The sequence below is a fragment of the Anser brachyrhynchus genome (genome assembly GCF_964034855.1).
Source record: "Anser brachyrhynchus genome assembly, chromosome: 29".
Lineage (NCBI taxonomy): Eukaryota > Metazoa > Chordata > Aves > Anseriformes > Anatidae > Anser > Anser brachyrhynchus.
The window spans coordinates 1,173,256-1,187,329 of NC_137722.1; the positions used below are offsets into that span (position 1 = coordinate 1,173,256).

The window sequence follows — 14,074 nt, forward strand, 5'->3', positions numbered from 1 at the left end:
CGGCATCTGCTAGAGTTGATCTCCCCCCTTTTGCATCCTGTCAGGCAGCGTAGCGTGCTGCTGTCCTGAGCTTTGTCTCTCTTTTAAGATTGAATTGCGAAAGAAAAGAAAACAAAACCACAACGAGTGACAGATCTGGAAGCATTTGAACTCAAATGTGGCTTCTCTGACGCGTGTCTGTTAGCCATGCTGTCCTGCTGGAAGGGCAGCTGTCCTGGGTGGCTTCAGATGCTGCGTAGCTTACAGGTGTCTGGATTCCCCAGTTTGGAGGTGGCTCTGACAGTGCGGTTTGATCACTATCACTTCTAAATCCATAAGAAATGTCATCTGAAGTGCAACAAATAACCCTCTGATTATCTGCTGGATCCTAATGCTACTCCCTGGAGATAAAAGGCTGCAATTTTCCCCCCGGGCCATACAATAATCGCCCCAATTACTCCCAGGCAGTGGTTATTAAACTCATGTCACTGCTTTAATTTACAAAGCAAAAATAATTAAGCAGGTGTCTATGCTTGCTGTTTGGCTGGGAGTGACCACGGTTATTTCTGCTTTGTTCTGGGAAAGAAGCTCTCAGAAGCTATGGAAAACCTCCGTGGCCTTTCTGCTGTGTGTGGCACAGTTCTGTCAAAAAAAGGTACAGAGAAGCTGCCGGATGAGCGACCAAATAAAATACAGTTGGTGTCTCTTAATGCTGGGGTTGGTATCTCAAAGGAAGTAACCTCTATTCAACTATAACATCGGAGGGATTTAGGGAGATAGCTTGGTTACCGAAGCTGAAATGTGATGGCCATATGAAATCGTCCTTTAGACCCTTGCAGAAGTGTTTTGGTTTGGTTGGGTTGGTGTCGCGTGTCTCCCGGCCAAGTGCAGGCGCTTCTGCTGAGCGTGGTGCTGCAGGCGACGTTTGCACGCTACTGCCGTGTTTCTGGGTGCACACGCGTGTTTGTTCCCCGTGTCCAGGTGTGCTTCTGCACCCACACACGTCGCCTGGCATCCTTCAGGCTCGCTTGGACAGGGAGGCTTCCAGGTTTTGTAGGAGATCAGTGAAAGCAGAGAAAGGGATGACCGGACGGAGGGAGGCAGTGCTGGTGAATTATGCATGACAGAGGGAGGAGAGCCGTTATCTGCACGGACAAGGGCCTGTGCCAGGCAGCCCAGCTCTCCGCTGTACCTGTGCCTTCCTTTCGCCCGTGCTTTATCTCCACTCCCAGCTTGTAATTCAGCCCAAATATCAGAGGAAGCTGGAAGATTAATTTTCTGTGTTTGCATGGCAAAGGAGAGGGGACGCACTCTCACTCCAGGCTCCCAGCTGCTTAATCCGCTGCTGAACCCTGCTGAAGGAAGAGGCAAAAATTTATCAGCATTGGCAAGTTGCTGGTGCGAAGAGGGTTGTTGGGACCCAGTGGCTGTGCCGAGCCTGGGGCTGCACACCAGCAGGTTGTGTGCTCTCGCAGCAGGGCCTGGTGTGCTTGAAGTGGATGCAATTGTGAGGGGGGCACTAGGAAAATCCAAATCCTTCCCCCCTTCCCCCCCCCCCCCCCAGTTCTAGGGACCAAAGAAACGTGTGGGGCTTGGGAGAATCATTCCCTGCCCTGCCACTGAGCCATGACCTTTGTGTGCCACCAGCATGAGAGTGCTCATGACTGCAAGTTGCTCAAATATTTAAGAGATGACAACTATATTAATATAAAAAACTAGATAAAGATCCCTTGAGTTTAAAGCAGGAAACATCAGCTCAGCTCTTATTTTGCAGCCCTCTCCTTTAGCTTACTCCCTGGCTTAAATGAAATCATAAATATCAGTCCACAAAGACCCTTTGTCACTGCATGTAGCTCCTGGCGACAAGAGGTCATTCATTAAAGGCCAGATGAAGGCAATAAAAAGACTCCCATTGTTTTTTAACGAGTTCAGGATTAGGCTGTGGCTCCTCCGCCGACATCAATGCACCATTTAGGTGCACGGAGCAGAAAGGATGGGCTGCGTGGTGCCGCAGACAGATTTGGCTGATTTCATCCAAGCGCTCTTTACCCTGACGCTGGTCACCGCTGGAGGAATCACGCAGGCAGGCGATCACAGATAAACCTGGCTGCTTTGGCTTGATGGTGCAAGCTCTGCTCCTTTGGCACCCTCATTGCAGATCACACGGGCAAGGAGCCGAGCAATATTTTGCACAGCTGAGTCGTGGCGGAGGCCTCGCAGCGCCCAACACCACCCAACGGCATGAGCGTGATGCCATCTGCCGGCCTGCAGCTCGGGCCAACCACGAAAAATTAGGAATTCATTCCCCAAAATGTCCAGCTTCCTCCGGCTAAACCCAGGCTGCCCTCCCTGCTCCGCCTGCTGGGTGTTTTCCAAATGCTACTGAATCATTCTTTTTTGAAATCAGTGCTGCATTTAGAGAAGTGCACCAAAGATATTTTTTTCTGCTTTTTTTCCCCTAGAGAGAGGTTGCCATCTTAAAGTTTCTAGCTCCCCTTTCTTTGTCTGTTGTTTTTTTTTTTTTTTTTTTGGATGACTGTTCATGAAGACCATCATGCTCTAGCTGGTTTTGGATTAAGAGGAACTTAATAAAGGCTTCCCCTAAGCACAAAACTGCACAAATGGGTTTGCAATTCTGGAGTTAATTAGGCAGGAGCCAGGCAGAGAGATTTGTGCTTGCGAAGCTCCACCAGAAGATGAAGCTGGTAGGAAAGGTTTGCTGCTGCAGGGCCGCTCGCTAGCACAGTGAGGCACCAGGGCAGTTCCCCCTGCTTTCTGCCCCCAAAAGACGGAGGCATGGGGCCACCCCTGAGCCCAACAGCATTGTCACAAACCAAGGTCCTGCGAGCACTGCCCAGCAAGGGAGTCGCCAGCAAATGGAGGAGACAAATGGGCGAACGACCAACCGAGTGAGACTGCAGGAGAAGCTCGAGGAGAATTTCTGCTGCCTGAAAATGTGAAGTGCTTCCGCCAGTAATCGCCGGAATCATCAAATTAGCATAAATTCTATTAACGGTTTCCCAGATGAGACATTTCAAGGCTTCTCCCCCCCCCCCCCACTCGACACAAACAAAAGAGAGTATAATTACTTTGCAATAAAGGCCCTCAATCCTCGTGCCTTGTCTTCTGCCTTGAAGTAAAGTGATACGTGGAAGGTGCTGCTGGCCTCCCTGCTCTCACCATGTGTCAGCCAAGGAGGAAGAAACAGAAACCCTACCAAGCTTCAGGGCTCCTGCTTCTCTGTCCTGTTGGCTGTGGCCAAGCCATGTCAGCAGATGAGGAGGTTTCTTGCAGGAGCTTTTTTGCGGTACTCAGCTCCTGAGAGCCTTTGAGGTTCCACACATAAGATTTCAGAGGAGGTTTTTTGGAAAAACGGTGCTTGAAATCATATGGAAGAAATCTAATTTGCTTAACGTTGAAAAAGAGTGCCTAATGCGGTAACTCGCTACAAGCACCAAGGGGGCCATAATCTAAAATAATGTGCCTTTTTATTGGCACAAGAATGCAGATGACAATTTAAAAGGGGGGAAATTTGCTTATGAGCAAAAGGCTCCTTAACTCTTAAGAATGACACTAAAACAACTCGCCTACCTATAAATATGATCTGCCAATAGAGACATCTTAGCTGCAAAGATTTAATTACAGGCAGGAGATGCAGGAGACTCAGGGCTGGTGATAAAAGAGCTGAACCTCCCCAGAAATGGAGTTACAAGAAGAGCCCAGATGGTCTGTGTGCGCACCAGAGGCTTTCAGCAGGGCCAGATCTAACTACCAACCTTTGACTTGCCTTCCAGACTGGGTCAAATTGGGATTTTGGATGATTTTGCATACCAAGAGGTCAAATATCAAGGTCAGTGTCTTCCTTCTGCTTTGCCATTGACTCAGAGTTTGAAGAATTTCTTTTCCAGGCCACAGTTCCCCTGTAAAATGTAGATAATTTTGACCATCTTCTGTAAGGAAGCCTCATTACTCTGTACTCTTCAGGGAACCTTGAGGCTTTTTGTAAACTATTATGAATTAATTATTATTAATTAAGTTAAAGCAGACTATATAACCTAAATAAAACAGTCCTGACAAAGCAGCTGGATGTTTGAGAGCAATCTGCTTTACGAACTCACTTTTCCACTTAGCAATTTTAAGCATTTATTTCCGCTTTCTAATTGCTAATATCCATTCTTCAATTACCCGCAGTTTTGTTTCAGATTTAAAAGATTAAAGTGCATTGATATTTTATGATTATGCGATTTCGCTTCTTGTAATTGTTGGGTTTTGGCTTGTGTTTTATCTGTTTGCATATTAAATGTCTGCGACTGGAGGAGTCGTGTGCGGCATGAAGTGGGGCTTTGCTTTTTTTGCACGTGGGACAGGTGGCTGGCTGTTACTCAGATCAACATTTCAAAGAGAAAAATCAGCCGAGGCATCATTTTTCTCAAGGGACAGCATTGAATAAACAGCCTTCCAGTCAAATACCAGTTCTCTGGGTCACGCTGAGTGTCTTATGTCACTCTGCAAAACCAGTGCATGGGGGGCTCTCAGATTCCCCCAGCCTTTGCCATTGGCATAGCTTAAAGTCACAACCGGGCCTCAGCCTGAGGCTTTTTTTTCCCCAAACACCCCAAAACAGCAGCTTTTTCCGCCCAAAACAGCCCGCTGGTGCCAACGGCTGCAGTAGAAGCAGCCCCCGGTTTGGGGAGTTTAGGCCCTGCCGGCATCGCCCGCCTGCTCCGTTGCTAAGCAACGCGGCTGGAAACAGCTACCAGCAGTAAAGATGGCGCCGCTTCGCCTTCAGCAGGCGACCGCGGCCCACACTGGCCGCGCTGCGTGGGGAGGAGAAACCTTGCCCTTAACAGACATGGCGCCGGCTTGTCTTCAAACGCGCGGCGAGCAGAGCCAATGAGAGGCCGGGAGGGCGGAGCGCGCCTCGGGATTGGCTGGCGGCAGGGATTCAAACCGAATCGCGGGGCGGTTAGGCTGGGCGGTTGGAGCCGGAGCTCGCTCCGCGCCGGGCCGGCGGCTGAGGTGAGTGGGGCGGGGGGCGGCTGAGGAGAACCGGGGGGGCTTGGGCACCGGGCCTCGGCCCCTCTTTGGGGCGAGCCGGCGCCTCAGCCCTCCACCACCCAGGGGAGCCGCCTGTCGTGGCCTGGTGCCCGTTTACCCGAGAGATTTTTTAAAAATTTGATTTAATTTTACCTTATTATCTTCCCCCGCCCCCCACCGGGGGTTCTGGTGCTGTAAGCTATGGTACAAAGCCGTCGAAGTGCCTTTGGCGACGAATAAGGCAGGCTACAAGGAAGGCTTTTTAAGCAGAAAGCCTTTCCACACCCTGTGGTCTGTGTAAGATTGAAAGCCCCCATATTTCTGTATCTGTATGGTCCACACATGCCCCCATATAAATATATGTGTCTGTAGGTTCCATAAAAGACCCTCTCTATATATATATGTGTGTGTGTGTGTGTCTGTAGAGTCTGTAACTGAATAAAGCCCTTTGGAGCTTTCCCTGGTGGTCTCCAGAACATTCTGGTGTGTTGTCCCCCATCCTGGTACCTCTCCCAGCAGTGCCTGCACCTGCTCCTGCTGCTCATTTTTTAATTGGGGTTGCCCTGTGGGCTCCAGCAACCTCGTGCATCGGAGAAGTGATTTTTGTTGTGCTGAGCTGGAGACTTTCCCCTTCGTTGCTTCTGTTTATGCCATTGTTGCTACTGATTGAGGAAAATGTGCTGACTGTCTGCATTTTTAAAAGCTATTTGCAGCAGGAGCTGTAACTTAAAATGCAGCTAAATTTAAAACGGTATTAAAATTCCCCAGAACGTTGCTTCTATTTTTATCGTAGGAGCTCTGAAAACTTACAGATTTTTAGTGGCCTATATAGTACTGAGTTACTCACAGCCTGGGCGCAGGCTGTGCTCTGCAGCCTTTCATAAGGAAAAGAGTTTGGGATCCCTTGCTTTGCCTCGGGTTCTGAACCTCTGTAGTGTACTGGAGGTTATTCGAGGCAGTCAGGTGAGGAGCCATGCTGCTTCTACGTATGGTGTGCTATCCTTAAAATGTGGAGGAATGAGGATCTGTACTTCCTAGGAAAGTGTTTAGATGCATGTAGCTCCATGAAACATATCTCTTAATGTGTTTTTGTTTGTGCAGCTTCCAAAACTTGCCTTAAAAAAAATCCTGAAGCAAATTCTCTTTTCTTTGGACTGGTAACGCGTTTTCCATGTGGAGGTGGGAAGAAAGGGCTGGGCTGTTTATTTAGTTCTGGTTTCTTGGCAGGAAGATGGAGGCCGCCGCGCTGAATTTACTGCGTATGTTTGACCAACTAGTGCGCCAGGCTGAAATTTTAAGTGAAGGAAATGAGTACGGTAAGTTTTGTTTCAGTGGGCAGCCTAAGTGGGATGTCGTGCTTGTTTGTTTATAAATTTACAGCAAACATTATTAGCTGTTACTGAAAAATCTGTTGATGAGGCAGTGAGTAATAAGACTGCTACAGGCACTCAGATTTGATTTATTTTTTTTTTCCTCCGTTCTTGAGAAATATGAAGTCACAGACTGACAGTAAGCTGACTTGATCTGTGCAGGGTCTCATTCAGGGTCTTTTCAGACCAAATCCTGTGTGTCAGTATCGAGCAGAAAAGCTGTGAGAACTTGTGAGCATCTAGAGTGTAGCTGGGTTTGCTGAAAGGCCAGCTTTGCAACTCTCTTCAGTTAAGAGCAAGCTATATTAATAGAAACCTACCCTCAGTGAAAGGAGGGTTGCTGCATCTCCTCTGTTTGCCTGAGTAGTTAAAGATGTATTTGCCTTCTCTCCAGAATTTATTCAGTTAGCAAAGAACTTTGAGGAATATCGGAGAAGACTGCAGAAAACAGAGCATGAGCTTGGCAGGTACAAAGATCTTCTGATGAAAAACGAAGCTGAACGTAGTGCTTTGAGTGTGAAGTTGAAACATGCTCGCAATCAAGTGGATGTGGAGATCAGACGCAGGCAAAAAGCTGAAATGGACTGTGAGAAGCTGGTGAGTATTTCCTTTATTACCAGTTAGCTCCAGTTAATGTGAAGAGGAGGTGGTTAAACTGCATCGATCTATGGAAAATAAGGACTGGCACTCATGATAACTTGTTGCCTGGAGAGGCAAACGAGCCAAACCCCGCCACCAACAAACTGGCTTAGCTCCTTGTAGCAGCCTTCTGCTTAGGTTTGGAAAAAGGCGAGTGGCTGCCGTTCAGAGTTACCTGGCAGAGCACATGCTTAGCAGCTTGTAGCAGTGTATTGTCACAAGTCCTGAGAGCCTGTCTGTGTGGTATCTCAAATACCTGAGACTGGTTCCTACAGTAATTAAACACAGTTTATCCTGTGGCAGCTTCAGATATTATCTCTCTTTCCAGGAGAGGCAAATACAACTGATTCGAGAGCTGCTCATGTGTGATGCATCGGGGAGTATTCAGCTAAGTGAAGAACAGAAGTCTGCCCTTGCCTTTCTTAACAGGCCACAAGTTTCTATGGGAGGTTCAGGCAACAAAAGGTAGGCAAAATAGTGTTTTGTCTGAGCACATCAGTGGCAAATATTGATCTAGCTGCATGTATGTCTGTGACACGCTGCGTCAGTATCAAAGGAGTTTTACTTTACAGTCCAATTTGAAATAAAGCTCTGGAGAGATGAGAGGGATGATTTTGGGGTCGTGGCTGACAGAAGGTCAAACTAATGAATGTTTCTTCTAACTCTTGTTTTTTTTTTTAGGTTGTCTACAATTGATGAATCTGGCTCAATTCTGTCAGACATCAGCTTTGACAAGACTGATGATTCACTGGTAATGTAACTCAAAGTCCTGAAGTTTTCTTCCCCTATTAAAACCTCAGGGATAGTCTCCAGAGACCCCTTGTGTTTAGATTACTGTAGTATTAGACTAGTAGAGCTGATCTGCATTTCTCTGTGTGCCATTGGGTAAAACTTAATGAAAGCCCAGACCAGAGGCTGTGTGGTATTTACACTGAACTAACCAGTACTGTTTATTTCCCACAGGACTGGGATTCCTCTATGGTGAAAGCTGTCAGACTGAAAAGGAGAGAAAAGCGGGTATGTTCAATTCTTTGGCTTCAAATAGATGCCACTGTTAGCCCTAGCTAATACAATGTCACCATCTGTCATCTCGCAGCCACCCATAATGATGTTGAGCTGCTAGTCACAATCAAACTTCAGACGGGTGTGCTTCTACTGTAACTCAGACCTGCTGTGTGGATTTTGTGTGAAAGTTAATTAAACACATACCTTGTGATGGCCTAGAGTTTGCTAGAAAGCATTTTAAAATCATTAACAGCTACTGCATTAGGAAAAAAGTCTGTAGGAAGCTGAATGTTTTCCTGTACGTAAAGGAGCTTGTGATTGTTTTGGTCTGCTGTTAGCATGCAGTAGGCACTGGTGTGGGAAGGGACAGCCTAAAATCATCACTGGTAGAGTTAAGAGTCTGGGATTTGATCAGTTGCTGCTTCTTTTTTTCCCTCTAAATTGATATTGATGGATTATAAAGCTGGCTAGGAAAATCATTGGAGAGAGCTGCATGTTGAAGCCTCCTGATTACCACTTTTCATTACAAACCAGAAGATACTGTAGAGAACTTACTGCTGTTGTGCTGTGTGCAGACAATTGTTCTGCTCCTCTAATTCTACTGAACTCCTGTAACGTGATGTTGACGGTATGCGTGCCTTGTAGACAAAAATACTGTATCTCTCCAGCGATCTTCTGGGCAGTACATTGAAGGCCCACCAGGTCCTCAGAAGAAAAAACGATCAATTGGCTCCACTGCAGACCAGGTATGGTGGTCCCAGCTGGGTTCATGTGCGTTTAAAATAGTTGGTCTTAATGCATACCAGTTTCCAGAGCCAACAAACCAAAACAAATCCCTTGTCCTGCCAGTATTGCTGTCACTAACAACATACTTCTTGTTACAGGGAAATGACTCCATAGTAGCAAAGACAACTGTTATGGTCCCCGCTGATGGTGGCCCAATTGAAGCCATCTCTACCATCCAGACTGTGCCTTACAGCCGGAGAAGTCAGAGGAAGAGTGGTAGGTGTCATGTCTCCATTTGTCCTAGTCCTGAAGCAACTACGCAGTGGGCTGGAGGCTGTCCCATAACATTAGTTACCTTCCTCCAGGACCTAAGCAGCTGCCTCTGATTTATAATGCACATTTTTGGAGCAAAGATTACACAAAGGAGTGATTCCCACCTAGCCAACACTCCTCTTCTGTCTTCCAGGTCCTTTGCAGCCTCGGAACAGTGAGTCAAACTTGGGCAATAAGCAGCTGGAATCCAAATCAGAGAGTAATGGCTCTTGCACCCCACAAAACAATGGGGGAGTGAGGCTGCATGAATTTGTTTCAAAAACGGTAGGTCAGGAAGAACTTGCAAGTTCATCTCGCTTCATTAAATGTGTGTGTTATTGTGGTATCAAGCTATTGATAAGAGGCTACCAGCTGCTATGTCTCAAGTCACTGTTAACCATACCTATATAACATCTATATGTTCTGAATCATTAGGTTATCAAGCCGGAAGCATGTTTTCCTTGTGGAAAGAGAATAAGGTTTGGAAAAATCTCTCTGAAGTGCAGAGGCTGCCGTGTGGTCGCTCATCCAGAGTGTCGGGACCGCTGTCCCCTTCCCTGTATCCCCACCTTGACTGGCACTCCTGTCCACATTGGAGAGGTGAGTGTGTATGGTGAGCTTGGGGGACTATAGCTGCTGACACAAATAATCCTAGGTTGGAGGTGGAATGTGCTTAGGCTCCAAGCCTGCCTTCTCCGGAAGAGCTCCTGTTGCTCAGAGCTGCATAATGAAATACAAATGAACTTGCTAAAGTATTGTTCCAGGACAGTGGGCGATGGGGGTGATTTGTTAGTCTCAAGTCGTGTATATGGCAGCTCTGCATAGGCAACCCTGTGGCATCATGCTGAGGGGTGCAGTATTGCACTTCCCAGGGCTGATGAAGGAGAAATAATGCATGTCTTTGAGTCTAGATCTCTCTAGATTAGTCTTGGAGACTCGAGTACCTTATTTTTTTTTCTGCTCTTCTACCTCTTAGGGGACCTTAATGGACTATGTCCCTTCTGCTCCTCCAATGATCCCTTCCATCATAGTGCACTGTGTTAATGAGATCGAGCAGCGAGGGCTAAATGAGGTAAAAACAAAATGAGGCGTGAAACCGTGCTAATGAAATAGGTTGTGGGGTTAAGAGAAGAAAATTGTTAACCCAAACATCTCTGGTTTACGGTATGTGTAGCGCTGCTCAGTGGGGTGACTCTGTGAGGGAGCAGCAGTGTCTATGCAGAGTGCTCAGGTGTGGAGGGAAAGTGGGAGCAGAAGAGTGTAGGCTTTGTATGTGCGGTCTATATTCTGCCTATAAGCAAGGTTTTCTGCCTACAGATAGGCATTTACCGGGTATCTGGCTGTGACAAGACAGTGAGAGAGCTGAAGGAGAAGTACCTGAAATCAAAAACCATTCCTTTGCTCAGTAAAGTGGATGATATCCATGCTATCTGCAGCCTTCTGAAAGACTTCCTACGCAGCTTGAAAGAACCCCTTCTCACGTTCCGGTTAAACAAGACTTTCATGGAAGCTGCAGGTAAGGAGATGCTAAATGACACCCTCAATACTTTGTAAAAGGTTTGATGGTCACAGGTTTATCTGACGTGTGAGCTGGCAGACCTCAGTGCTTCTGCTGCAGATACCCAGTCTGCTGGGGAGGTCTATTCTGCTGTACAGTTTTGGAAAAAGAAAAATTCTAGTGCTTGGGCAGGATATGGAATTATTAGAATGGTTACTTCCTAGTTTCCTTGTTCCTCAGGCAGCTTACTGTGAGGGGAATATTACAGCCGTGCATCTAAGACTGCTTTCTCAGGTCTAAACTTCTTTTTCTCCTCCGCCAGAAATCTCGGATGAGGACAACAGCATTGCTGCCATGTACCAGGCAGTTGGTGAACTTCCTGAGGCCAACAGGGAAACCCTAGCGTTTCTCATGCTTCACCTGCAGCGGTACGTTCAGATGGGCTGAGGGTTCTGGAAGGGGGGGAATATTGCCACCGGTCCTTCTCTAATTGTCTCTTATGACCGCTTGTGAGCAAAATGTCTTCATTCTTTCAGAGGCTGAAGTGCATGTTGGCTGGGGGGCTGTGTGGAAGGTGAAGGGGGGTAAGCTACTTTTATTTTTTCTTTAAATGTAGGGTGGCTCAGAGCCCAGACAATAAAATGGACGTTACCAACTTGGCCAAAATCTTTGGCCCCACGATAGTTGCTCATGCAGTGCCTGATCCTGACGCCATGACGTTACTGCGGGACAGTAAGCGGCAGCCCAAGGTAGGTCAGCAGAAAGGACTGATGTGAGTAATGTGTCCCACGTAAAGAATTCTGTCGGGAGGGAGATGAGCTGATGTCTGTCTGTGCATTAATGCTGTGTACCGCTTCCTAACGTTGCCTACTCATGGGCAATTCTGTAGGTAGTGGAGCGGCTTCTGCTGCTGCCCATGGAGTACTGGAGCCAGCTGATGCTGGAGAAGCAAGAAAACACTGACCCAGCACACGTAATTGAGAACACCAATGCCTTCTCCACTCCACAGACGCCAGATGTTAAAGGTAAGAGCTGAGTGCTGCTCTATTGGCTGTGCAGCTGCTGTGTGGGAAATAATGATCCTCAATCAAGGCTGCTTGTGAGACTGTTGGAACTAGCCATCCCTGCATGCTTTGTGCAGGAAGAGGGAAGGAAAGCGTGCCAGAAAATACCAGATTTGTCTAGTATCTTTGACAGATGCTAGGCAATGTCTAATGTTGCTTGCCTAACAGTGAAAACTCAGCTGTCCTCATGTTGCTCACTTCATTGCCTGTGTTTTGATAGTGAGCATGCTTGGACCACTCACCACTCCGGAACAGCAGCTGTCCAAGACGCCATCATCTAGCTCCCTGTCCCAGAAGGTCCGGTCTACCTTCGGCATAACCACCACCAAGTAAGTGCCGCTGGGTGCTTTTACGGAAATGTTGGTGCGCTACAGGTGGTGTGGGTGTTCAAGAAGAAGTAAAAACAGACTTTTGGACAGAGTTCCGGGAGCAGCTTGGATTTACTACTTGATCTACTCTCTCCCTTAATGCTACAGTAACCGTGCAAGTTGCGTAATGGTTAATGAGCATCACCTTACAGTAGGGAGAGGAACACTTTGAGAGGCGGGTAAAATTTGAGTAAGTAGACCTCTACAGCCAAAAGCCAAACCTCATTTTTTTCTACTTCTCTTGAACTAGATCTGGGAGCAAAAGCAAGTCAACAAGCCAGCTGGGGCGTCAAGGCAACTTCTTTGCCTCTCCTATGCTGAAGTGAAGTGGACCTGGGAGTTGATGTCGTCCTACGATTTGCACACCAACACTTATGAGTACAACAAACACAACTCCCCTCCTTGGCAGCTTGTGAAATAAGATGTTTTTCCTTTTATCTTTCAGTTTAACTAAGAGTTTTAATGGTTTTTTATTGTGCAATGTATTTTATTACCTAATGCTGTGTTGCTTTTAGTATTGGTGAAGAAAGTAACTACAGGATCTATTCAAAGTGTTAATTAAAAAAGAAATTGCTGAATTCGCTGACGCTTTCCAATAGCATCCTCTGCCTGTGTTAAGTGAAACAGAATTGTAAGTTGCATTTTTTTTTTTTCCCTAGCATGTAGGCTGCTCTTCACGCAGGAGCGACCCACCCTCCTCCTCCCATTGACTGAACTGTGTCAGAATCCAATCTCTCAAACAGCACACGAGTCTGTAATCCTTGGCTTGCGCTGTGGTGGTGCAGCCTGGAATCCTGACGGTGGCGTTGTTGCATTTATCTCACCAGGCAGAAGACGCTTTAACTGCCACAGGGACTGTGACTTTTCCTAAAGAAACACTCCCTGATACTGTGTTTACAAGGGGAAAACTCTCTAGAGGAAACCTTCTAGAGGACTGTCTTTAGATACAAGGATACCAATCCTGAAGGATTCTTGGGTACTCAAAACTAATTACTAGTGGTGTTCATACTGGTGAGGGGAACGAGGGTCACTTAATAGCACCCTTGTTTTTGGGAGTCTCTGTTTTCTGAAATCAGATGTGACCTTGTGTAGTGCTGCATGGAAAAACTTTGGGAGAATGTACAAAAGTTTTATCAACTGGTTGTTTTCTTTACTGAGTTCTGGAAAACTGTCCTAACTTGTGCAGCGAAGTAAATCTCAAGTTTCTATGTGACCTGTGGTTCTGTACTCTAGCTAATGCGTCTTATTTGTGTTGGGGAGTTTTGTCCAGGGCCTGTGTAGCCTTACACAAGGCTCTGGCGCTACGTTACTCTTGTACTGCTGAGTACTGCCATAACAACTAACTAATCTGGCAGCTTTGGCTGCTGGGGTGCAGGCTCATTGGCCCAGAGGAAGCAGAAGAACCATTTTGTTTCTCCAGTGTTGTTACAGGAAGCAAAATACCTTTTAGTTGAACACAGGGGCCTGCGTTGTCTCCCTTTTGGTGTGGGGTCTGCAGGGTGAAGGCTTCTCCAGCCTGGTTTGCACCCTGGCTCTGACGCCCTGCAGGAGGTGGGGCAGCTGGGAGCTGCCACTACTGCTCGTGATCCCAGCAGGATCCCGTCTTTCTGGGATCCACCGCAAGGATGGCTGCTGTGCACTTAGCACACTTTGCTGTGGGTGTAACATCAAGTGAAGGAGCAGTAGGACAAGAGGAAATGGCCTCAAGCTGTGCCAGGGGAGTTTTAGGTTGGATATTAAGAAAAACTTCCCTTGAAAGGGTTGTGAAGCGTTGGAACAGGCTGCCCGGGGAAGTGGTTAGTGGTTGAGTCACCGTTCTGGAGGTATTTGTATTTAAAAGACATGTAGATGCGGTGCTTAGGGACGTGGTTTAGGGGTAGGCTTGGCAGTGCTAGGTTAATGGTTGGGCTTCATCTTTGAGGTCTTTTCCCACCGAAATGGTTCTGTGACCCTCGCTGGCAGGGAGCAGTGCCTCAGGCTCTGCCTCTTGCTGGGCAGTGCAGAGTCTGAGGTTTACTGACTGATCCTTCAGTGGAGAAAGTACTTCCCTTCTGGGCAGGATAGGGGAAACAAAAC

The 14,074-nt window shown here is 47.1% G+C and overlaps 1 protein-coding gene across 3 annotated transcripts; it reads left to right on the forward strand.

Annotated features, from left to right (window-relative positions):
• Positions 1–4,847: 4,847 nt before the first annotated feature.
• On the forward strand, positions 4,848–13,211 carry RACGAP1 (Rac GTPase activating protein 1). 3 transcript variants are annotated; one of them, XM_080570761.1, is made up of 17 exons: positions 4,848–4,998; positions 6,244–6,332; positions 6,781–6,983; positions 7,354–7,490; positions 7,707–7,776; positions 7,989–8,042; positions 8,699–8,776; positions 8,915–9,032; positions 9,223–9,353; positions 9,504–9,668; positions 10,045–10,140; positions 10,386–10,584; positions 10,889–10,994; positions 11,183–11,315; positions 11,456–11,591; positions 11,851–11,959; positions 12,249–13,211. In XM_080570761.1, the coding sequence occupies exons 2-17, from the start codon at positions 6,248–6,250 to the stop codon at positions 12,322–12,324; spliced, it is 1,896 nt and encodes a 631-aa protein (XP_080426887.1). In that variant the 5' UTR covers positions 4,848–4,998; positions 6,244–6,247; the 3' UTR covers positions 12,325–13,211. The 3 variants fall into 3 exon arrangements, with proteins under 3 accessions (XP_080426887.1, XP_080426886.1, XP_080426885.1); XM_080570759.1 differs by having other exon boundaries at positions 4,951–4,998; positions 6,248–6,332; XM_080570760.1 differs by lacking the exon at positions 8,699–8,776 and having other exon boundaries at positions 4,950–4,998; positions 6,248–6,332.
• Positions 13,212–14,074: the final 863 nt, after the last annotated feature.

Excerpts from the sequence above, each read along its gene's own strand:
- RACGAP1 (XM_080570761.1), top strand. The coding sequence starts at position 6,248 with ATGGAGGCCGCCGCGCTGAATTTACTGCGTATGTTTGACCAACTAGTG. Across the intron at positions 6,984-7,353 it reads AAATGGACTGTGAGAAGCTG|GAGAGGCAAATACAACTGAT; the intron begins GTGAGTATTTCC and ends CTCTCTTTCCAG. Across the intron at positions 9,669-10,044 it reads CTCCTGTCCACATTGGAGAG|GGGACCTTAATGGACTATGT; the intron begins GTGAGTGTGTAT and ends TCTACCTCTTAG.